The 26,144-nt window shown below is 38.2% G+C and overlaps 2 protein-coding genes across 3 annotated transcripts; both read left to right on the top strand.

Moving 5' to 3' along the window:
• The first annotated feature begins 811 nt into the window (after positions 1-811).
• LOC120263065 (DEAD-box ATP-dependent RNA helicase 36-like) lies at positions 812-16,577 on the top strand. Its single transcript, XM_039270987.1, is given in 9 exon segments — positions 812-1,033; positions 8,283-8,969; positions 9,834-10,156; positions 10,970-11,085; positions 11,088-11,172; positions 11,258-11,341; positions 11,450-11,465; positions 14,871-14,969; positions 16,211-16,577. Coding segments are annotated over 9 exon segments (1,743 nt in total). The 3' UTR covers positions 16,322-16,577.
• A 1,457-nt stretch (positions 16,578-18,034) lies between these two features.
• Positions 18,035-25,947, top strand: LOC120278973 (transcription factor ILR3-like). 2 transcript variants are annotated; one of them, XM_039285805.1, is made up of 7 exons: positions 18,035-18,329; positions 18,480-18,542; positions 18,855-18,971; positions 24,603-24,665; positions 24,982-25,059; positions 25,163-25,325; positions 25,479-25,947. In XM_039285805.1, the coding sequence occupies exons 1-7, from the start codon at positions 18,220-18,222 to the stop codon at positions 25,761-25,763; spliced, it is 879 nt and encodes a 292-aa protein (XP_039141739.1). In that variant the 5' UTR covers positions 18,035-18,219; the 3' UTR covers positions 25,764-25,947. The 2 variants fall into 2 exon arrangements, with proteins under 2 accessions (XP_039141739.1, XP_039141820.1); XM_039285886.1 differs by lacking the exon at positions 24,603-24,665.
• The last annotated feature ends 197 nt before the right edge of the window (positions 25,948-26,144 follow it).

The raw sequence follows: 26,144 nt of genomic DNA, 5'->3' as shown, positions 1-26,144 counted from the left end.
GACAATGGAATCTATCTCGACGCTTCAGTGTCGAGTATGGAGTTAGGCGAGTCGGCGACTCAAGAAGTACCCGGGCCACAGACGGCTACGTAAACCCCACGTCTAAAAACAAGGAAGCGCCGATCATACTGCCCTACGCTCACGCGGTTTATCCAAAGAATCATCCGGGTGAGAAGTTACTTGGCCACTGCAGCATGACGCTCCTTACTCCCGGGACACTGTGATAAGTTACCCGTGATATTTAAGGAGAGGGAGACATGGCCCATTCACGATAAAGGGGGTACAGCCACAAGCTGGTTAAATTTTTGTTTTTCGAATAATACGTCCCCGTAGATTCCGATCATCAATTTTGTTTTCAAACGTAAACTGACAAATTCAATTATTGTTTTTCATGTTCAAGAACACGACTTGTATATCTTAATGTAAATTTTGTTTGTTTTGAATCAGTAAAGCAGTTAAATTCCATTCTGCTTTTTATTTTCATTGTTTAATTTTACGCCAGAATTGCTAGTACATTTCACTTTCATTACGTTTAAATATACTATATATCGCTTAAACATCAATTTTAAATATTTCAAAAATACTAGTACTCGCTTAAAAATAACATCGCCTCGCTTAAATAAATGCACTCATCTGCTTAAACATCGCTGAAATATTTCAAATTACAAACAGATCCGCTTAAAATAACAACGCCCTCGCAGTAAATACTATTCAATTCGTCAGAAAGAGTAAGAGTTTAAACGTGGAAAGGTTCCCCATCAATACACAATGTTTCGCCATCGCTTGGCTTATTAACAATGCCTAGTCTGGCATGACAGCTTTCATCAGCAAGATCGCCGATCAGCGATCGATCCTCGCGCAATGCCGCAATGTAACTCGCGACATCAAACGCCACGACCGATCCTCTTTTTCGCCTAGGCCGCCCAGTCGCTTTCTAGTCACAAAGCGGTCGCAGAACGAAGCTCACGATTTCGGCCCTCCAAGGCCTCGCCATCGCTTCGCATGGGAATATAGCCTCCTAGTACGCCACTTTGTAATCGCTTTGACGCGAAGCACCCGCTAATAAATCGATGTACGCTGTGTCTCTGTCTGCATTATTTTCGTAAGGATACCATAAACTCGCTACCTTCGATACGTAACAGTTCTCGATGGCTAGATCCACAGTAGTCACGTCGATCGGGTCGATCACTGAATGATCATCGACACAACGACCAACACGTAAGATTTCGCTGTCCTCAACAATGATCTCTAACTTCGAATGTATGTTCGGGCATAAGTAGCTCTCCATTCGTCGCCGCTTTCACGCCGGCTACATAACACGCGCATCAACTCGAACCTCGCAAATAAGGTTAAACAAAAGACATACTGATGGTTAAATCACCAGCCAACATGTTTAAACATTATCAGTAATTATTTAAACGAAATGATTAATATTTAAAGTCGACAAGTGTAATTAAACAAAGATCGAGAATGTTTAAAGTGGGTAATACTAAATGTTACGTGTAAACCAACATTCGCAGATCTTACTGGAGTCGACCATTTTCGCCACCCAGAACGACGAGCTCTCGATCCAAGCATCGAACGACTCGCCGACGCTCGAATACATCTCACCCCAACGATCACCTCCGACATGTATAATCTCGACCAACGTGCTATATCCGATTTTATTAATCAACCAACTGACGAGCTTTCGTGATACGGCCCGCAGCTCATCTCACTACTTGATCATCGAAATCTTTTACCGTGGACGCCCACGCAATGCTGAAGCATATATGACCAAAGACTCCTCCCTCAACGCCTTCCCCAAGTCCGGACATCGCTTTCATAAAATCGGGCCTCCAAATGTCGAAGACAAGACGCATGCTGGGCGTAAGAAGGGAAGACTCGCAATCGCGCTCACAAGGCCCTCGACTGTCCGACACTGAAGGTAATTATCTCATGATAATCTCCACCTCGTGAGTAAGGCATATCGCTTAACTTAGATACGAACTAAGTCCAATCGCATCGGTCTCGTCTGTCGACTATACCCAGGCGACGCTGGAAAAACCATCAGTACTATCTTTCCCCGCGCACCCAAGAGCGTATCCTCGATATTTTCCGAGGCGGTGGTACCATCGAGAAAACAGCTAGCCGCCCGCAAGCCCTCTCGAATCCCACAATACACGCTACAAAGAAAAGAATGCACGCTTAAAACGATCACCGCCTCTCCACGATCGCACCGCCGGATTTCGCTCCTCACCCACCTTATCCACATACCAAAGCAAACAAACTATAGCCGGAGATGTCACCGGCCGAGGACCACCCGGCATGCTCTTTTCCCAACCAAGCCCCGCTTGTATGGTACGTGTGACACCATGTTCCCGCAACATGTCCTTCGAACGCCGACGGCCTCAGACAAGGGACTGGCCCTCGAGCTTCCTGAATCACTCGCTGGCTAACCCATTTTTCGACGCCTTTGATGCGACGTCAACCCACGCCACCACCGGCAAGTGTGCGACGGTCGATTGCCTTGATTCTCGAAAAGTATTTTTGTTATACTTTTGATGCACGAAGGCGCCCAACGACAACCATCGAAGTCAAAATTCCTTTTGATCGCATGATTTCAAGTACATCCCTCGAAATGTTCGACATCACAAAACGTCATGTCCAATATCCAACGACAACACTTCGTGAACGATCCGACGAGGAAGGAAGACATCCCACACCGCCTGTGGTCACCATGGGACGAAATGGGAGCACTCACGTAATCAATTCCCCGCCAACACTTCACCAAAACGAAAAGATCAATACGTTAGTTTGAGAGTATAACGTTTAAGTGTATGAAATCGATAATAGTTAAACGTTAAATTAAATACTTAAGCAATTAACTAATAACGTAAAGGACTAGTATAATACGTTAACCAAAATGATTTTGATATATTTAAACAATAAATGCACCCCTGCATAACCGGAATAATTAAAAGAAAAAGGAACTTACAACGAGTAAACCCTCGCTTTCATTAGGATCTCGCAAGAAGGGCACATTTTCTGCTCCCTCGACGACAAGATCAACTACAACACATTCAAGATGGAACGGATATGACACATCCTACCGGAAGTCAACATCGCTTTTTGATTGGGCAAAACCGCTTTTATATCCATCCTGTGCGACTGAACTTAACCCCCGACAAGAGAAACTCTCGAGACCCCATCGCCACATATCTCACGCCTAACACCAACTCCCAAGAAGTCCGAGCCGTGAACATTAGCACTCTTCCCTCCCCGCTGAATCTAGCAATACCACAAAAACTCCTCTATAATATATCGGTCTAAAAACCAAATCGCATAAAACCAAATTAAATGAAGAACAAAAAGAAGACGAAGAAGAAGAAGTAGAAGATGTAAAGAACAAAATGCAATGAAGGCAAACAAAAAGCATGCTTGTACGACAGAGGTTAGACTAGACGTGATGTGATTACGGTATTTTTCCCTCCATCCCAAGGGCAAAAGGGAAATATATGTCACTCGCCGCGAGGAAGGCATATCATCATCGCTCGAACGAAAAGTTCTCAACTCAACATGAGTCTCTCGTAAACGCTGCTTTTATGTTTAAACAGATACATATAGTGTTTACGGTTAATTGTTTAACTAAAGTCTATATCATTTAAATAATATGTTATCGTTTAAATCAATGCTTTCACCGACATCACGTCAAGATGGTACCTCCGGGTCACCGCTTAAACATCTTTACGTATTTTCTTAAACACCGCTGTCATTGCTTTAAAGCGGTAACTCGAGTAGTGTTTAACTTTTTCTATTGTTTACACCGTTGTCACTGTTTAAAGAGTAACTTTTTCTTAAACACCTGTCACCGCTTAAAACATATTTACGTATTTTCATTGCTTACAACGACGCTCTTTTCGCTTCCCACATCTGCTTGTTTTACTAGGTCTCATGTTTAAATTTCGTAAGTTCACAACAAATAAGCTTTGTTTCATTTTTTATTTATAAAAAGATTTACAACATTTACAATATTTACAACGTCCGCTTCTGACTTGGACACTCACGACTGACCGTGATAATCTAAACAAGTGTCTCAGACATCTCAACGCTTCACAACTGGTCAGACAATACGCCAAGATCAACTTGAACCTCGCACAACGCATAAACATTAAAAAGGTTAAACAACACACATTCACTGAAAAACGACTATTAATCAATGCGTCATGGTAAGACTTTAAACTAAGATCCCGAGAAGTTAAACATAGTAACGTAATAGTCTGTACAATCGACGTAATGTTCTTAAATGGTAATGTAAAAGTCTCAAGTGATAAATATCAACCCTGGCCTTTAAAGGATGTTTCCCGATCTCCTCCTCTAGAGAATCCTCCGCAATCACGAATACGTGAAAAATTTTTTCACCCAAGTCGAACGTCGCTTTTAATCGCTGTCTGTCATCCATCAACAAGAATCCTCGCGATTCGTGCAATTATGAGAGCATTTCGACTCGAAAGGTGAAAAGATAGTTTAACTTGTTGCGTGATCAGGGCTAAACGATTCTCAAGATAAGGAAGAAGGTTCACTTAAACATCCTTTCTCAGATAGAGTGGTCATTCCATGGGAAGAGGAGGACGAGAGGAGGAGTGAGGAGGACGACGAGGACGACGTAGGAGTGGTCATTCCATGGGGAGGGTTCTTTCTCAAGTTATTTATGGTGCGAATTCCACAAGCAGTCGACTCTTCATATCCGAGAAAAAGTTAAATGCACAGACTGCCTAAGATCGATCGATGTGTCACACCCACCCCTTCTACCGAGGTAAATGTGGCACTCCATCGCTTAAAAATTCCCTTTTAACTCGAAACCCGACACCCTGCTTTAAACAAAAAGCGCACTCTACAAATCATAATTTACAATTTTTTTCACCAAGCATGTTCAAATACATAAATACAATAAATATAATTATTTAATTTGATGTACAACCGCTACAAGATCAGCGACACCAATAAGAAGAAAGAAAAGAAACGAGGGACCCACTGCAGTCCCTCGACTCAACCCCGACTAGCTCTATACTCGATCGTGCAATCCCAGGGTCACGCTCCCGCAGCTTACAAAGACATTCAAACTGGCTCAGAGTGGCTTAATAATTTCAAATACTAAAATACAAAGTATATAAAGTATATAAATACCAACCGCTTAAATAATTTTCCAACTTTTCCAAAATACTAGAATTCTAGAAGAAAATACATTTTTAAAGAACTTTTCAAACATAAATTCATCATAAATCAAACGCCAAAAATAACCGATAATATAAAACCATTCTCAAATCCATAGCCCCGAAAACTCTCCCCGACTTAGCCGCCGCGTCACGACTAGGTCGAGCAGCCAAGGTCTTCTGCACTCGACGCTGGCCCATCGGGTCCCTGCGGTGCAGACCCCGGATCCCGATGTATCATCCAATCGTGGCTCTACGCTCCCACCGATCCCGACTCAATCAACAATCGTCCACCACGCCACCTCTCAGGCCGCCCATGGAACCCACTATCGTAGCAGTAGCTGGGCCTTAGCCCGCTCGTCACCATCCAAAACCAACATGTAGATGCAAAGAACAATACAAATCAGAGTAAATCATATCACATGGTCCCTTATCCGAGACATTCACAAGACGATATACGATACATATCAAGAAAATCCAACATAAAAAATACCATTCCTACGCCAGAATGAAAAACCAATTCCACAAATATCGTTGGTAAAACATTTTTAAACGCTTCACATGATTTCACAAATCATTCCAAATCAAAGCATATATAACCATCAAAAATAAATACATGAATCGAATAATTAAATCACATATACATGTATTTTCACTATTCACAACACGTATAATTATACCAAACCGATGTATCAATACGATTGTCGTGAACATCAACTAGAAGTAAATATAATGTATATTTTAACCTTATACGCAAATTAAACATGATAAAATGAAATACTTAAATAATTATTTCCAAAAATACTAGCCATTAAAATGCTTATTTCAAAAATAATAATAATTAATCAATTATTTAAAAATAATAGCCACTACCAACTCACTCCTGTCCTCGGTTAATTCCCTGCACCTGAACTCCCTCCCAAGTTCTCGAACAACACCCTAATGTAATCAATATAATAAAATAAATATCACATCGAAACCCAAAAGAAAATACAAAACCAAGAATTGACTCTCAATCGGGCCCACTTATTCCAACTCGCTATAAAAACTCGGCCTCGAATAGTTAAATCGGTTCCAATTGCACTTAAATTAACTTAATTCTAGGCTAAACACTGCTGGAACCAATTTGAACCAAGATCAATTCCACTGAACCAAGTTTAATTGCACTGAACCAAACTCAATTTCACTGAACCAGATTGAACCAACCCAATTCTTATACAAAAATTTCCTGGACCAACTTGGTTCAACTGAACCCAAATTTTCTTGAATTGGTTCAGCCAAAAATCCTTAGCCCAACATCCAAACCAAGCTCCAAATCAATCTCAACCAACTCAAATTAACCAAACAATTCAATTCCAACCACACTCAATTTGATTTGATCAAACCTAGACTCAAATTAATTCAATTAAACCCAACCACACCAATTCTCATTCAAACCCAAGTCCATCTCAACTCGATTTCGACTCGAGCCCTCAACTCAACTAAATCAATTCCAACTTGGTTTAATCTAATCAAATCAATTGGACTAACTCAACCCATTTCAATCCAACAATCATCATTAACACCTTAATCATCATAATCATCAATTTAATTAACTAAACCAAATTTTAATCTCGTGTACACAAGAACGCTACAAGAATCCCTAAGAAGCTAACTCCACCAATCCAAGCAATTTCATCATTAAATATAAAGGCTTTTTCATCACAAATTTCATCTCAAAACAACACCCTCATCATTCTCATTAATATTTCTTCAAATTCATCAACATTTTCATCAAATCCAACCATAAATACATATATATACATGCATACATACACATGCCAAAAACAATACAAGGAAGCTTCTTACTGTGCAAGTCATCCTCTCCCATGAAATTTCACTCCGACGATCTCCAAGCTCCCTCTCCTTAAAACCTCAAATTTCTTCCCATTTCTTCATTTTTAACCCCAGGTCATCAGAAGAAAACGATGGAGTAAGCATTTGAACAACACTCAAGCTCTAGATTTTTTTCTCCAAATTTAACTTTCAGCCGAAATTTACATTTAGTCCCTCAAAACATAATTCCTTACAAAACAGTCTCTGAAAAACTCACAAATGGTCCCCTGAATTATAAAATAAGATTCTCAAAAGATCCTTTCAAATTATCCAATGGTCCTTGAAGTATAACACAATATTTCCATATGATCCCTTCAACTTACCTTTCAGTCCCTTGGTTTCCATAAATATTTTATATCAATCCTTTTTCTATTACCTTTAACCCAAAAATCTTTTATAAACTTTTACACTTAAAGTCCCTTGCTCCGCTCCACTCGTACTTTCAACAATATTACTCTAGAAAAATCTCATCGCAACTATAGTAATACCCTCGAATATATTTTCCAACGCTTAATCACGTGTCTGCAGTATTACATGACTGAGAACGAATCTCAGTGTTAGAAATTACGCTACTCACGCATAAATTTTAATGCCATCATTAATTTTACGCACCTGGATACCATAACCCTCACACCGCCACGCACACCCGCCAAAGAATTCGTGATCAAACGAAAAAGATCACCGCTTTACGCAGTAGACTTTGAGAATTTTACACGCTAATATTTGAATAGATATACACGAAAAGATAACGTTAAACCCGAGTATTTTAAGATTACACTGGATACGATAATTATTAAACATATTAAGAAAATATTTAAACGTTAAACCAAGTAGAAAGTTCTTCAAAAGCCGAATACGACGCGATTCTACGCTTTCCTTTCCCACCATTTTCGCGCTAAAACTGGGATTTCACAACACTAATCCCATCTCGCCGAATCTGAGAGTAAGTATAAGTTAAACACTAACTGCAAGGTCCATGCGTGCAAAAGTAGGAGGGTTTTTTAAGTTTTAAAATTACGAGGGTGAACAGTAATTTTCCCAAAAAATAATCACGTTTTTATTACATCCTTTAACGTAACCAATAATTTGACATTATTTAAGGGTGTTTGTGCAAAACTCTTCAGCTTAAATGAGAAATTTACAATTTCCAGAGTTTATAAGGGGGTAAATATAAATATTGATATTTATTACCTTTTTTGGCGCTTACTTCCAAAGGCTCTTTGTCTTCCACGGTTCCACCTTCAAAATCTCACAAACCCTAACCCTAACCCTAACCCTAACCCTAACCAAAAGTCTCCGAGCATCCATCAATGGAGGCTGATCCGCAAAACTCCGACGAGAGACCCTTCCGCCTTTTCTCCTCCAAATCTAGACCTCCTCCCCAATCCTCTTCCCCTGCCGCTCCCTCTCTCCAACCCAACTTCCATCTCTGACCATGCCGGAGGGACGGCCACCATCGCCTCTCCGACCTTTGGTCTTTCCCCAGTGGGCCACCCTCAACATGCCGCGAGCTCGGCATGCGTTGCCCCCACCGATGTCCAGCGCTGCTGCATCCCCAGGATTCTCTCCGGCTCCAATGTCACTGCCGTTGCCCTTACCGGCAGCGGCAAGACAGCAGCCTTCGCCCTCCCTATTCTCCACCGCCTCGCGGAGGATCCTTTTGGTGTATATGCCCTTGTACTCACCCCGACCCGTGAGCTCGCCTTTCAGCTCGCGGAGCAGTTCCGCGCGCTTGGCTCTTTCTCTCAATGTGCGATGCACTGTTGTTGTGGGGGCATGGACATGACTGGCCAGGCCCTGGCTCTAGCGCAGCGGCTGCATATTGTAGTTGCTACTCCTGGGAGGATCAATGTTCTTCTTGAAAATGACCCTGATTTGCCTGCTGTGTTCTCCAAAGTCAAGGTCAGTTTTTCAAATAGGGTCTTTTCTATGTTCCTTTTTTTTTTGTTGTTGTTGTTATTGCTTTTCTTTGTTTCATATCTTGAGCAACCAGTGTGTGGTAAGATCATTGTGCTTTGAATTGATAGTAGAGAGTTTTTCGATTCGAGGTGAGAAATTGTTGTTGGTCAAGTGAGACCTTTTATTCATTGAAACTTTTTGATCCAATGCCTCTAAATTTGTGATCAGGAATTTGAAAATCCTTTCTTCTCAACTTTGCTTTGGGGCCATTGCTTTTTGGTGAAAGATAATTTAGTTAGTTTTTAATGACATGCATCTGATTGTTTGCACTTGTGGTCATGCGAATTTTTTAATCTCATTGCATTCCCAAACCTAATTTTTATACTGATTGTACTAATTATGGTAGAATTACTATATCAAAGGTTGGTTGTTCAATCAGTGTTTTTTTCCTTTTTAGATATATATATATATATATATATATATATATATATAAATATTGGTACTCTGTTTTGCATTTCATTTTATATATATCTATCTGTCTTCTGTTTTCCATTTTTATACAAATATGGCTATTTTTTTCCATTGCTCGAGTGAGATTTCTTGCTCAACTATTAAGTTCTGAGTTCGCCCCTAAACAACCCTCTTTGGTAGTGTATCCCTGTGGGCTTGTAATTTATGTAATTTTGCCATTTGTTATAGAATTTTAGTTTGATTCTAAAAACTGCAATTTTCTGATATGACTATATTTCGGTTTTAGTTTATTGACATCAATTTTCTTATAGATGGTTTATGTTCTCGTGATGTTGTATGCAGACTTTATTATTGTTGATTCAGTATTGTAACTATTAGTTGTTTTCCTCCTTGAAGTTTTTAGTTTTGGATGAAGCGGATAGGGTTTTAGATGTTGGTTTCGCAGAGGAACTCAAAGTTATTTATCGATGTTTACCTCGAGATAGACAAACTCTTCTATTTTCTGCGACTCTGACAGATGACATGGAAGCTCTTAATGAGATTTCTGGAGATAGATCTTACTTCTATCGTGGATACAAGGGATTTAATACGGTTGATTCCCTAAACCAGCATTACATAGTGACACCTAAAAATGTGAAGGAGGTTTATCTTGCATACCTTTTGTCAAAAATGAAGGAGAAGAGCATCCGCTCATCAATTATATTTGTATCTACATGCAGGTATGCTGACAATTTTTATGAATAAATATGCCATAATGAATTGTGCTTTATTTACTAATCTTATTGAATGCACAACTATGGGCATTATCACTGAGTATTTTTACTCATATCACTTGTCATGTGTTGATATTGTATACAACAAGAGGAATTGGGAAAGACTTTTAAGTTCTGCTTTGAAGAAAAAAAAAGAAGGTTTTAGAGCCACAAAGCTTTTAAATTTAAAAGGAAATGATTTTTTTTATTTAGGACTCATTTTCTTATCATCATTGTTTGTGCTTGAGATATATTGTGATAAAAGTGCACAAGGCTTATGGGGAGTAAAAAGGAGGCTTTTAAGCTGTCAGATCTCTAAGATCTTTAACCATGAGAAGGCACCTTATTATTTCTCAGGCTGATCCACTTTACTACATTGGTGCATACACTATTGAGCAAGTTAGTATCAATCACGATAAGGTGGGCGATAATAATGCCAAGTTATCTTGAAGCACCTTTCTTTGCTATGTTCTTTCTTGCCGAGACTTGTAGAACTTTTTAGGAGTATGAGGTTAAATATAACCTCTTAAATCTCTTTATACTGCACCCTTTTTTGAAAGAAACGACAGTCTTTTCATTTTATTTCAACATCATACATTTTGTCTTCCTCCTTCTTCTTCTTATTCTTCTTTGCATTGACTATTAGTATTATCATTTTTAATAATAATAATTTATTATTATTATTATTATTATTATTTTGTGCATGAAGTCAGCTAAAGTTAATTTTACTTGTTTAGTTTGACAATCTAATGTTATTGATACCTTCCAATGTCCTTGCAGAAGTTGCCATCTTTTGAATTTGTTATTGGAAGAGCTTGAGTTCTCTGTAGTGGCTCTGCATTCTTATAAATCTCAATCATTAAGGCTTGCTGCATTGAGTCGATTTAAATCTGGTCAAATTCTATCTTGCTTGCCACCGATGTAGCCAGTAGAGGTTTGATATTCCAACAGTTGATCTTGTCATCAAACTATGACATTCCGAGGTTAAATTTACATTTGAACAATTTGTTTTTGGGTTTTATTATTACATATAATGACTTAATAAAAACCTGCTTCTTCACATTTTAGATTTCCTCGTGATTATGTTCACCGTGTTGGACGAACGGCAAGGGCTGGCCGAGGGTGGACTTTCCATAAGTTTTTGTTACTCAGGTTTACCCTAAAACCCTGTTTTCTTAGATAAGGTCACAGATCTTTCAGACAGTCATACTTGTACTTGATGTCAATAATCATGATGAGTAATGTAATGTAAATGAATAGGGATTTGCATTGGCCAGTTGAGGGCTTTGGGCGGTAATTATTGGACATATGAAAACTGAGCAAAACTTAGTACAACTTAGTTCATATTTTGGGTCGTTGGATGTTATTGATATTTATATTTATATTAAATATATAACCCAGCTAGATCTACAGAGGCACTTCAGAATTTTGATAAAAAAATTGACCAAGTTATCATACTTTTCAGCTAATATGGCATAATTTTGAAACATATGTGGTATTTTTGAGGTGAAACTCCACTTTAGTCCCCAAATTATACACAAAAAATCATTTGGTCCTTGAACCTAAATTAGTTTCAAATTGATCCGACAACCACCTGGCTATGCTCACTTTTAGCTCTTTGACTAACACTATCAATTATTATAGTAGTACAATTAAATATTATTTTTTATTTTTATTTTCAAAGCATATTTACATGCGCCACCCTCTAAGTTTAAATTTGCACATGTATGAACATTTATATATTCATATAAATCTTATAAGATTTGTGTTTGTTTTTTTAATCAGGTATTTACATAGAAATACCCATAAAATAGTTCATATTTGCATATATGTATCTCTATAAGTTCTTATCTATGTGTACAACCTTATAATTTCACAAGTGCCTATGGACCACTATGTGTCTCATATTTTGCATATGCAACCCTATTATTGTTTATATTCACATCTACAACCCTTTAAAGGAACATACTGACTATAAATACCAAAAATCATTTTTGCCTGTGTAATTGTATAAAAGTTTATATGTTTTGTATGCCTCTAGAAAAGTGCATTCTGTGTATGTAGCTCCATAAAAACATGATGTAAACATAGATGTTTCTATAAAAAGTGGATACTTTCATATACATCACTTATGAAAGTATATATACACATACACCCCTATAAACGAACACTTTTTCTTATATAGGTGCATTCTCTGCATGTACTTATTAAAAATCATGGCTTATATACAGCAAAGGCCATATAAGCAAATAGGGACTTTATAAAGGCATATATGCATATGTGATTTCTACTGTGTTCATACAGCATTTTTTTTTTCTATGGGTATATTTGTAAATTTATTGTGATTTGTGAGTATATACAAAATATGCATTTTATAGTGGTGTTTATAAAAATTTGCACTTTTATAGCAGTATGCATGCAAATATAGACTTTTATATAAACTTACATGCAAATATGAATTCCTAGAAGGGCTTATATGTAAATAAGTTCTGAAAAGAATTAATTTGAGTTTTTATAGAGTGTATATGTAAATACAAACTTTTATTGGGTATAGCTGTCTGTGAATATGAACTTTATGTGCTAGCCTATGTGTGAATTTGAACTTGTATAGTTGTGTATATGTAACTATTCTTTGAAGAATACAAATATGCAAATATTAATTTTTATATAGTTATATGTGTAAATATAAAATTTTTATTGGGGTTCACATCTAAATATGCTTTGAAAAAAATTGACATGACAAGTGTTGACTTGTCTTCGCTGTGTCAACTTCCTCCTTATTGTTATTCAATCCACATCATCCATTAGTGTTTAATTATACTAACGAAACAAGTGCTGGTGTTAGTAGTAGGACTGACTGCAAGTGAACATAGTGGAGAGGTTTTGTTGTTTGTTGGGTATAGGGGGTATAGTTGTAGGACCAAAAGTGCACTTTGATCTATTTTGACATCCTTTGGTATTATAAGTACATTAAAACACCCGTTTTTGCTTTGGTTATCATATTAGGGAAAACCAGATTAACTTGTATAGCTGAGAGCAAGCACACATAGAGCTAGTTTTCCCACATTTTTGATAATTGAATAAGTTTCAATTTTATTCCCCCAAAATAAGTAAATTGGTACGTAAAACATAATTTATTTATTTTTAATACCAAAATGATTTGTAGGTGAATTTCTATTTTGATGGGTTCACATGGATAATAAAAATAATGATACCAAATATTGATGGACAATAGAGTAATTGATTTCTTAGGGGTTGTTTGGATGACATGTTTAGAGTGGGAGTGGGAGTGGGAGTAAATCCAAACCTTTGTTTGGATGACTATGAGTGGAATTGAGAGAGAAGAGTAGATGGGGAGTGAGTGGGAGGATTGCTCACTCTTTAGGGAGAAACGACCAATTTACCCCTCTAATAATTAAAATAATAATTTGATTTAAATAATAAATAAATAAATAATTTTAAAAATAATAATTAATTAAATAATAATAATTAAGTAGATAATTTTAATAATATTTAATAATTAAAATGAAATAATAATAACTAATAATTAAAGTTAAATATTTATTTGTAATAATTAAGTAGTTATATTTCTTCATTAATTAGTTATTTATTATAGTTAATTAATTAATAATTAATGATATTAACAAAATACCATTAATTAATTAATTAATTAAAATATCTTTAAACATGTAATTAGTTATTTATTTTAGTTAATTTATTACTCAATTATTGATATTATTTTGAGATTTGGTGAGCTATTAAAGTTAAATGTTTATTTATAAAAATTAATTTATTTTTCAATTTATATAATATTTATTTGCATAAAAGACATAAGTGTCGTTTTATCGTATTCTTTCTTTACTTTTCCATTCGATAAATTATACTCTCAATCCTTATCAATCGAACACATTCTTCATTCTCGCTCACTTCACTCCCTTTCATCTCACGCGCTATTACTCATCTCCCAATTCACTCCTGACAACCAAACACTCTCTTAGATTATTTATCTATAACGAGTTTTCATGTTAAGTGATCATTGTGGAGGACGGTTAATAATTTTTGTCAAATATGATTGATAATAATAGATAATACTGGAATATGATTATTGTGGTAAATTCAAGTTTATTGTTTTAAAATTATTTGAAAAAGAAATAGTAAGGTCATGAGAATTGCTATTATCGTTACCCTGCTATTATTGGATCGAGTACTTCTTGATAAGGTAGTCTGCTAGCTGATTCGTTTTCAAATCTTGGCAGGAATAACCCACTAGTGCTTAAATGTCTAACACATGTGTAGGTGTTTAGAGTGCTTAAATAGCTTACCTCCTTGGGTCATGCTGTTATAAGTATCCCATTTTGATGGCTTATGAGCTTTACACTGTTTTGATTGGACTAGATCTAAAGGCCAAAACTTAGCATATCGTTGAGGGAAAAACTAGTATTATATATGTAAAATTTTAGTTAATAGGGAGAGGTCTGAGTTTGCAAGGAATACGTTCATGTGGCAACTTGCTAAATTAGAAGAATCAAGGATTTTTGATAAAATTCATGCCATTCATCCTTTGTTTCATATATTTTTATTTTTCAACATGTGTAGTTATGTTGATCTCATCATCTTTCTTTTCTTTATTTCAATATTTAGCTTCTTATATTTTTTATATATAATAATATATGTTTTACAGAATGACGAGCGCCTTGTTAAAGTGATAGAGGATGAAATAGGAAAGAAATTGGATGCATATGAGTGTAAAGAGAATGAGGTTCTTGAAAATATAACTAAGGTATGGCCTTCTGGCAATTTGAATCTGTTCCTTGTAATATAGCTTAGCTTTCTTATTTTCTGCTTGCTGTTTTGTTCATTCTTGATTTATTTTCTTGCAAGATATTGTTATACCCTCTAGTATAGTGGATGAGATTTTTATCAACCTACTGAAAGCCTAATTACTAATACCTTGCATTTTTTAAGTTTAATTTTTGAGGTTGGTTTTTTGTTAAATAAGCTTGCAACATGATTGTAGCATTTTAAATTTGCAGTGGCAGCGAGACAAACTTACTGTTAAAGGTTTTATTTTGCCTACTTTTTGGGATTTGCAAACTAATGTTACTTTTAGCTTGCCATTTAAACCATGCAGCACTCAATTTATATATGGGTAGTAGTTTGTATTGTCTCATGCACAACTTAACTTGTTTGCACAGATACTTCTTTACTGCAGTTTTGTTTTTCTAAATCTCTGTGACTCTTTGAGGCCTCCCATTGTTTTCCTGTGGGGCTTAAAGTACACTCTTAATAACTGTTTCCACTTGATATCATCCAGGCTTTTGTGTATGCTACTAGTGAAGTTCAAGATTCTTTGGCCCTTCTTCCTAATTCAACTTTCCTTTTTCAGCAAAGAACCTATAGCTAGCTTTCCAAACAATAGTTTATTCCATCATCTTTATTTTTAGTTGTTTGTGCAAAATATTCATTGGCTAGTCTCTGAGAGGTCAATGAATTAGAGAAACTAATGCATGTCTCTAGACCCAAGTAGTTTGGCACTTTGATTTTGGTTGGACTCAGTGCCCAAAGAACATTGACATGTATTATGGATGGGCTTGTGCAATTAAGAAAAGGTTGAGGAAGATATGCAGAGGAAAATGATGAGAGGAAAGACGGATATAATTGTATTGATACAATATGATCGTACTTGTCACTTTTATTATTATTATTATTATTTTTCTTTCTTCCCGTTGCATCTATTTTCCCCTAACAAAAACAAATTTAAAATTCTTACCATGAAAAGAAGTTGGTAAAGATTATTGCTGACATATTGAATGAATTATGGTAAGACTCAGTTTTCAAACCCACTTTTTGGCGGTGATACTTGTTTTTGCAATGGTGATACTCTTTGCTAATTAATAGGTCTGGAATAATGGTGCTATTTTTAGTTTATTTTTTTGTCTATGGAATACTAATATTTTGCTCCAGTTGTTTTGAATAGTGATGATACACTTTTGATTGATCATCAACAAACTCTTAATTTAGGTATTCAAGGCTAGACGTGTCACGAGAATGAAAATGATTGACGATGAATTTGACGAGAAAGTCCAAGCCAGGAAAGAGCAGAAGAAAAAGCGGAAGCTCTTAGAATCATAAAAATGCTCATTACTCACCATTGTATTTAATTCTTCCAGTCTTATATTTATAATAATAATTATTTATTTATTTTTAAATTTTCCTTCATTGCCCTAAATGAAATAGGTCTTCAACTGGAAAACAAGCTAATGCATTGCAGATGGGTGTGGATATAATATTGATCAAATGAGGAGTTGCTGTTGTATCATATCAAACAGAGTAGCCAGCTATTTTTGTACTATTGGTTGAATATGAAATATCTTATGAAAGACAAAAAGATGCGTTTTTTGTGCAGTTGTTTTATTGATCAATCTTGTATGGATTACCTGCATGCTTATTCTGTTCATGCCAGTAAAACTAGACTAATCTCTCAAGCTGGACGAATGCAAAAAAATAAATAAATAAATAAATAAATATAAAAATAAAAATTGTTGTATTTGATGATGTAAAAAAAAAAAAAAGATTATTGTTCTAATTTGTTGATCTAAGTCCTCCGGCTAGTAAAGTAGTGATAATGGGTTTCTGGTGTGAGCTCAGATTTGCAATCCGAGCTAGCTCGGTGCAGGGTTGGATATGCATTTTTTGGTTTTATATGTATCTTTCACTCCGTGACTAGTGTGGTTTGTTCATTATGTCTAAAAAAAAAATTGGAAGATTACACTGTTGAAGTGCAAGAAAAAAAAATTATTACAATGATTGTGAATGGATAATTTGCATAACATGGATATTCAATTAAATATGGAAATATAATCTTAAAAAGTAAAAACCCTAATGATATGATAAGATGTAAACAAATGAAATATATGCTAGAAGATCAACAATAATTTTAATAGTAAAATATTGAATCACTAGATTCGTAATTAACAAGAATAACTACTCGTTTCAAAGCATCCCATTCTTTTAGTACAAGTTTATGGATTAGAGAGAATTAAATAAAAAAAAATACAAAATTAGATTCCCAAGATATGGATCATTGGCCATTTGATTCTAAACATTAAATACTTTCAAATCCCAAATTATTGGTATTTGTCACCTTCTTAAAATTCAATCCTTCTCATGTAGTACAAATTTTAATAAAAGAATTGAAAACACAAAATTTGTCTCTGTTATTAATATTATCCCAAATTTTTATACAATTACTCAACATTTAATAATATTAAACATTAGCTTTATAATTTTAGTTATAATTATTTAAAAATAAACTATATCCCTACAAAAACATGTTTCTGTGAGGAAAAACTTAAAAATATTTTAATTCAAAACGAAAAAATGTATTTAAATAAAACATCATCAATCATGCATAAGAAAAATATGTATAATTTCAATTGTTTTTGACACTAGACTATAAACACTACTATTTAAAGTTAATAGTCAGTGATTTGCATTTATATGAAGTGCATTTACAACCTCAACAACATCGTATCTTCACTTTGCATTCCGAGTCTCTCCAAAACAAGAATATATATTTTTAAAATATTAAAATATCATGTTTTTATTTATTAGATGGTATACAATATATATATAAATATAAATATATATTTAAAATATTAAAAAATCACGCTTTTTATCTAATCATTTAACTTAAACAGTAATTTGACATTATTTAAGGGTGCTTGTGCAAAAAATCTTCAGATTAAATAAGAAACTTTCAATTTCTAGAGTTTATAAGGGGGTAAATATAAATATTGGTATCTATAACCTTTTTTTTGGCGCTTCCTTTCAAAGGGCGCCCATAGAAAAACCAGTCACTCTTTCCAAACCGCTCATTTTTTTCTCCAATTTTCCAAAATCTCACAAACCCTAACCCTAGCTTTTTGATGCCAAGGGATCCGGCGAGCTTCCGGCGATCCATTGCACCCCTCCTTCCCGGCCACCATCGGTGTCCCTGAGGCCTTTACTGTTGCTGCCGGCGCTGGGAAATGGAGCTTGATCGTGCGGAGGATTACCTGATTGACGATTCCGGAATGGGGTCCGATGGTGAGCTTCACCGCGCCATTGAGATCCTCTGTGAGTTGCCTCCAACGTCCGGGTGCGAATCACTCTCATATTGTCTCAATTTTTTGTTGGGATGTCACTGATCTTGTGTGGCAAAGCAGGGGTTTGATCCCTGGATTGGAGCGCATTGTTTAATCTTGATTTTGTAAATGAGTTTTAGACTGAAAAGAAGGAATTTTGGCAGGGTGCAGATGGGAGATGTTTATATTGGCGATGGTGCTATTCAGCAGATGGACTCTTCCAATAGGTAATGATCTTGTTGGACATTGTATTGGAATTCTTTGTGGTAGACTTTCTGTTTTATTTTATTGCTCATGGAGTTGCAAATTGAGCTTTTGGGATAAATTTCTGGTTAGTGTTCACTTAGGCCTTTGGAATTCATAGACGTCAGGGTTGTCACCTAATCAAGCCTTGATCTAAATGGTATGGCTCTCTGGCTGGATGAATTTTAAATCAGAGGTCTTGTGATGATCAAGAATAAAAATGATTTAGAATTGGTCTTATGTTTTTGCTTTGGTTTTGCATTGCTATAAGAGTTCCATGTTAAAATTTGTAACAGGCTGGACATTGGAATTATTTATGGAGGTCCCTGCAATCTTGAGCAGACCAATTCAGGGAATATGGGCTTGGCATACCGGGATGCTTGCGCCGTTGAGCATACAAATGCTGGAACAAGGTATGCTGTTTTTTCTATCTCCTAATTATCTGGAACTTTTGGTGCTTGCTTTTTGCAAAAAGTTGCTTGAATTATTATGCTCTTGATCACATCACGTCTGGTGTGTATTATTATTCATTTGCCTTTTAAAATAAATGGTAAGATTGCATTTGACATATTAAATAATATTGGATTTAAGAGCCACTACTTTTAGCTGGGCAAAGAGAACACATGCTTTCTGGATTCCTAGTTGATTAATATAATTAGTCTACTAAACCAGAAGTGATTATATTTGCTTACGTTGGATGCGAAGTCCCAGCAAAGTCAACATCCTATTCTTTGTCAGTAACCAGTCATACTTGATTCTATTTAATAGAAGGGTTTATCCAGTATTTTTCTGAAAAATGCATCATTGTGATGCCTTTCTAAAGGGCTTTTGTTTGACTTGCCAGTCTGGATATTCTGATAAAATATATATTTCTATGGCCCGTACAACTGTTTGATGCAATATGAGCCTCTTTTGTGTGAGTTCTTTGATGTTGATAGATTCAGTATTAAAAGATTTTATTGATCATAACATTATAACCTGAGTCTTGATGTGACTGGATCCCAACAACCAAGCCTCTAGTTTCCTGTAACTATGGGCTTCCGTTGATCAGACCTGGTGTTAATACTTGCTTAACCTTATTTCTGCTATGCTCCGTAAAATTCTTATCAGTGTGGATGTTGGACTGGCATGCACTCATGCTTGTGATATTTAGCAGAATTACAATGAATTGGTTAGTTACTTTTTCCAAAGCCTGTCCCATTTAACTTTGAAGACCATCATGTTATTCTGAAGAGTTGAGGATGCATTTTAACAGCACAGACATGGAGTAGTTTATGGGCAGGTTATGTCCTCTTGTTTAATCATTCTTGTTGGATAATTTATGTTAGAGAGTGAGAGGAAGAGAGAAATGCTTGAACCATTGATCTCAATGGACAAGCTCATGTATAAATAGATGATGAAGTGTACAAGTACGTATAGTGTACATGGTCTATACTCAAGATATACATACACATATATACATGTATCTAACATTTCCCTCCTCAAACTCAAGACGGATCATACGTGCTGGAGTTTTGGATAACATGAAAAAAGATGCTGATCGCGAGTCTGCGCTTTGGTGAAGAAGTCGACTACCCGAACCTCGTGGGAAGGTAATGAAGAGACACTGCCTCGAGAACGAACATGACATCGAGTGAAAATGGGCATCCACTCCAATGTGTTTGGTCAGCTCATGCTTGACCGGGTCAGCAGCAATCGAAGGGCCCCAAATGCTATCACAGATGAAGAGGAATAGGGGAGGTCTGCAGATCCCAAAGTCCCGTAGGATCGAGCGAGCCAAAGCACCTCCTCGAACAGTGAGGAAGCTAAAGCCACGAACCTCAGCCTCAACATCGGACTTGGCTATCTGTATCTCGTCTTAGTCTTCCAAACAATGAGAGAAGATCCAAGAAAGACACGTAACGAATCAGACTGAGAAACGATCATCGAGGGAACTAGCCCAAGTAGCATCGTAATAGGCTCATGAGTGAAGAGTGGAATGACGTGAATAGAACAGGATCACGAGATGCAGCATCACGAAGATAGCGCGAAAGACTGGAGAAGATGTGCATAATGAACAAAAGTAGGAGCCGCAAATAAACCCGACTCGTAATATGGACTGCATGAGAAATGTCAGATCGGTGATACCAAGTAAACCAAGCTCGCCAACAAGATGTCGATATCGAGAGGGATCGGGTAAAGGAGTCCCCATCGAAGCTCGGAGTCTGCAAGCTGAAGCTCCATGGGTGTAGGGAAGCAGGCGAGTATCAGCCAATCCGGAGCGAGCAAGAAGGTCAAGAGTATATCGTGCCGAGTAAGACGCAGAGCCATCGATCGAGAAGTGATCTCAATACCCAAGAAGTAACGGCGGACCCAAATCGGTCATCAAAAATGTCTCACGGAGTTTCGCCTCACAAAGGCAATGTGAGCGGGATCATCACCAGAAGAATCATGTCATCCACATAGAGGAGAAGAATAGCGGTCGCGATGTGAGGAATGAACAAAGACCGCCGAATCATGGATGCTCAAGTGAAACCACCGCCTCATAATAAGATCGAATTGCTCAAATCAAAGCTCGTGGAGCCTGCTTTAAGACCATAAAGAGCACGGCGAAGTCGATAAACAGCCCCTCAAGGCACCAAGACCCGTGAGGAGGAGTCATATAAACTTCCTCCTTTAAGTCACCGTGAAGAAACACATTCTTCACATCAGTCGATGAGGGTCCACTCGAGCGACCGCAACAAAGAATCAACGACGACAAGAGTGCATGTGGGCTATAGGGCAAAGGTCTCCTCATAGTCACGACCATGCCCCGCACTGGAAACCACGAGCAAACCAAGCGGCCTTATAGCTCCAAGAGACCCATCGAACTAGTCTTCACCCCGTAAAATCCAATGGCATGTAATCGGAGTAGCATGAGAAGTGAGGGAACTAAATCCCAAGTATGAGTCCGAGACAATGCATCAAGCTCCTCACCATGACATGACGCCACGCAGTGGCATCTGTCATCCGCCTCGCACGCACTCGCCTGCGGACATCCGAGACACTAGTGCTAGCAGTGAGTATATCGGGTTAGGAGGATGTAAAGCGGATCGATCACGTAGAATGTGAGGCGTGAGAGGGTACCTCGTGATCGTGATCACCGTGAGAAGGAGTGCCGCAGAGGACGCCGAAAGCGAGAGATGCTCGCAGTGTTCCCGACGACGATAAGTATAATGAATAGGAGGATAAGTCGAAGGAAGAAAGGAGGAATCGATGATAAGGAGTGGGGATGGAATAGGGATGAATGAGAGAGAAGCCTGGAGAAGGAGGGGACGTGGTAGAGAAGTGAGTGGAAGTCGGGGAGTATCCTCAATGACGAGAGAGAGGAAAAAGGAAGGAAAGAGGAACAGAGTGAGAAGTAGATGTAGTAGAAGGGGAAGCATAAAAAGAAGTGGTCTCTATCAAACATGACATCTCGAGAGATGCAGCGACGAGTGATCTGGTCATAATAACGATAACCTTTTGTGTTCAAGACTATACCCTTTGAAAAACACAAAAGAACCGACTGGTGGTGAGTTTTTGTCCGCTCCCGAGGTGAGAGTAAGACAAAAGCAACGACAACCAAAAAGCATGAAGGTGATCATGCGCGGGGAGTTCCATGAGGGACTCACCGGACTACTGACCATCAAGATGGGATAATGGCTGCGATTAATAAGGTAGACGGCAGAGCAGAATGATGATCAGCCCGTGTATGAGGAGGAAGAGATGCACCAGCAGAGAGTCTGTCATGCCTCTAAAATGTGGCGGTAAGCTATGCCGACCCCATTCTCGAGGATGAGCCCCGGACATGATAGTCGAGGCAAGGTGTCCTCGTAAAAACAAATGGCACTAAAAAGCATGGAGGTGTATCTCGCTGTAACCGCACCTAAAGGGTCTTGATAGAGTGCAGAACCGAGTGTGCACCATAGTAGTAAAGAGCGATATATAGATAAAAAGCCGATCTACGATGATGCATACAGATAAACCTGTAAAAACGTGTGTGATCATCAATAAAAATAATATAATATCGACACATCTTTAGATACAAAGGAGCAGGACCCCAAACATCAGAGTGAATGAGGTCAAAAGGGGCACTAGTTTTGAGATCGACTCAACTGGATAGGGGACGTCAGAATCGTCGCCAAGTTTACGTACCAAAACAAAACAACATCGAAGGAGGGAGAGATCTGCTTCCTAGGACACCCCGATCGACAAGAGAAGACATACGAGATCGACACTAAATGACCAAGACGATGATGCCACGAGATGATGTGATATAGTAGCAAAGATAATAATGAGAAACAGCACTGGCTCGAAGAAGTGAAGCATCTAAGGGAATCCAGACGCGACATACTCCACTACGAGCGGCAGCCTCCAATCAAGCCCACTCGCGATCCTCACGCACGACACGAGGTCCGTCAAAAATGACTTGACAAATCATAATCAAAGTGAGTCGACTAATGCATATAAGGTTCATGGATAGATGAGGGACATGAGATACGATGAGGATGAGAAAACACTAGTGGAGAGATGACTAGTGGAAGAGATAGGTAAAAGTGTGCCATCAGCAATGCGAACACGAGTATGAAGGGAAGAAGGATGAGAATGGTGAAGATGAGTGGCATCATGTGTCATGTGAAAGCTAGCACCGTAGTCAAGAAGCCAAAGAGGACAGGAACTACCCGGGAGTGGCGGAGTAACCTCGAGCCGAACGTGCTCGACTCAAGAGAGATGTCGCCCGTGATGCGATCGCGCGGAACCGACGAAGCATCACCAATAGCCGCGCCGATCGGGCAGAGAGAGAGAGACAAAGGAAGTCGATGCCGAAAAGGCCTCGAGAAGCGAGGTGTGAAGGAGCTGAGGAGTCGGTGATGAAGTCATGCTGGAAGGCTCGCCGCTTTCTTCCCAAGCATACGCCAAAGCGTCCTATAATGCCACAATAGCGTAAAGTACGCCTTCTCACACGAGAAGACCGAGAAGCAACAAAAGTAGAAGAGGACTGAGTAGCCGCATGAAGTGAGCAGAGTACGAGTAGCAAAGAAGGCGACCGTCCCCTGAAAGAAGCCTCGAGACGAGTCTCCCTCAAAGACGAACAATAGCGAACGCCCTGCCTAAGGAGCGCGGTAGGTAGGCACGTAACACCGGGCCCCGGGTCGACTTCAAATTCGTGACGAGACGATAATGAACGCCAGACATACGCCATGACTCCTCACGGCGACGGGCGACCGCGCACGCCCCATCAAGACAAGTAAGGAGCCGAGTAGTGGGTAGGGCAACGAGAGGGTATAGGGCATCAACCGCGCCATAACCCTACGTAATCTACTATAGTAGTGGATCACCAAGATCCTCCTCTGATGCGTAGTGTCAAGGGCTCGATATAAGGTATAGATCCGCGCTCGATCGAACTACGCAACGACGCCCGCGTAGCTCCACATCGCACTGTAGCGAGAGGTAGATCTCGCAATATGGTGCGAATATCAATGGTAACAACCGACTGAAATCAATCATCCGCTCGTAGAATCATCGACAATCCACTTCTCAAGTTGTTGTCTCATAAGCTTTGAGAATGGGCGTAATCGCCGACCGCTCGAGCCGAGCAGAGAGAAGTACCGCTCAACATGGGAAAGAACACGACGCTATCAAGAATGGCCGAGAGTAAGCCGTCATGGAATATAATTGGTGCTATCAAGCACCACATCGAGTGAGATACCGCGTGACGGACATCGTAGGAAGAACTCCACCGAGTCCGCATGACAATCGCACGGCCGAGCGGGACGGGCGGCGGTCGCCGGAGAAGCGAGTGGCGGGTTCGACGCCACTTCAACCCAAATAGCTTTACCCGATACCATGTTAGAGAGTGAGAGGAAGAGAGAAATACTTGAACCATTGATCTCAATGGACAAGCTCATGTATAAATAGATGATGAAGTGTACAAGTACGTATAGTGTACATGGTCTATACTCAAGATATACATACACATATATACATATATCTAACAATTTACACAGTAAAATCTGAGGCATTGTATGTAATACCTTGATCAGTGTGGACACTATGCTGGTTCATGGAGATAATGTCAGTCTTGAAGAGCATAACACAAGGAAAAGGTATTCTTGGCTCCTTCATGAATGGAAGTATGTGCTTTCTTTGTCATGTGTGAGTTTCTTCTGTATATATATATATATATATATATATATATGCTGTTTTGATTGTTTAAAAAGGCAATGTGAAACATTCCTGACACTGCACATTGTGGGAAATATTTTTAAAAAATCACAAAAAAAGACTTCCTAAGGTGTTAAATGTTGATCATTGATTGATTCTTTATGTTAAAGTTTTTTCACTTTTAAAATTGTGTCTTTACATTTGGGTTAACTTGTTGGAGACTTGGAATTATGGGAAAATTTTTGTATATTTATGCAGAGCAATGGATGAAGATTGTTCAAGGTCCAAGTCGAAAGCATGCCGTGAGAAATTGAGACGGGATAAATTAAATGATAGGTATTAGTTCTTTATCAAAAGTGAAACGTCTCTACCTGATGAGTTTCATGTATGCATAGGAAAAAAAAATTTGATTTATTGTTTCTAACCCATTAACTTTTAGGTTTTTGGAATTGAGTTCTGCTCTTGAGCCTGGTAGACCTCCCAAATCTGATAAAACAAGTATCTTAAGCGACGCAGCTTGTGTGTTAGAACAACTAAAAGCTGAAGCCCAAGAACTAAAAACAGCAAATGAAAAGCTTCAAGAAACAATCAATGATCTGAAGGTTCGAGCTCTTCATCGTTTTCTTCCCTTAGACAACCATAACTGTGGCATGCCAATACCTTCTGTGCTTTGGTTGGAGTTTATACTTTCAATTATGTTAAGTGCACAAGATTGATTTTGAATTACTAATTATTTTATGTTAACTCTACCGTAGGCAGAGAAAAATGAACTTCGAGATGAGAAGACAAGATTAAAGGAAGAGAAGGAGAAACTCGAGCAGCAGGTGAAATCCATGAGCATGCCGCCGGTAGGTTATATGCCACATCCAGTGGTAATCCATCCCTATGCCATGGCTCCCGGTTTTGCCCCCGGTGCACCGTCACCGGCCAACAAACCAGGTTCCTTCGCCGCATTTCCCAGTATGCCAATGTGGCAATGGATGCCATCTGCATTTGTCGACACTACTCAAGATGCCAAGCTATGGCCACCCAATGCATAAACATGCTGATCTCTCCGGACTTCATCCTTTCGAAGTCGGGAGATGTCGATCTTTTTGTATGTATGTCTACCCTGAAAGAACTCCTTAGATTTAAGGGACAAACTGTTATATTTGACCCTGGTATAGATTTTCAGATTCAAGATTTGTCTTGAAAAGAAATAAATTATTATGTTTTGGATGGTTACCTTTTGTTTTTTAATATATATATATATATATATATACCCCTGTGAAATCACACATCAAGGGTTAAATTTTCAGGAGGTCACCCAACTTTACTTGGTTTTCAATTCGGTCACCCAAGTTCAAAACGCATAAAACGATCACCCAACTATGATTTCTTTCACCCGATCGGGCCACCCGACCAATTCCACTCATAAACCC

Source organism: Dioscorea cayenensis, chromosome 1 (genome assembly GCF_009730915.1).
Source record: "Dioscorea cayenensis subsp. rotundata cultivar TDr96_F1 chromosome 1, TDr96_F1_v2_PseudoChromosome.rev07_lg8_w22 25.fasta, whole genome shotgun sequence".
Lineage (NCBI taxonomy): Eukaryota > Viridiplantae > Streptophyta > Magnoliopsida > Dioscoreales > Dioscoreaceae > Dioscorea > Dioscorea cayenensis.
This window is presented reverse-complemented; position numbering and strand designations above follow the sequence as displayed.

Bases quoted from the DNA above. Each gene is read 5' to 3' on its own strand.
- LOC120278973 (XM_039285805.1), top strand. From the start codon at position 18,220: ATGGAGCTTGATCGTGCGGAGGATTACCTGATTGACGATTCCGGAATG. The intron at 24,666-24,981 runs GTATTCTTGGCT...ATATTTATGCAG, and splicing joins GAGCATAACACAAGGAAAAG to AGCAATGGATGAAGATTGTT. The intron at 25,326-25,478 runs GTTCGAGCTCTT...ACTCTACCGTAG, and splicing joins AAACAATCAATGATCTGAAG to GCAGAGAAAAATGAACTTCG.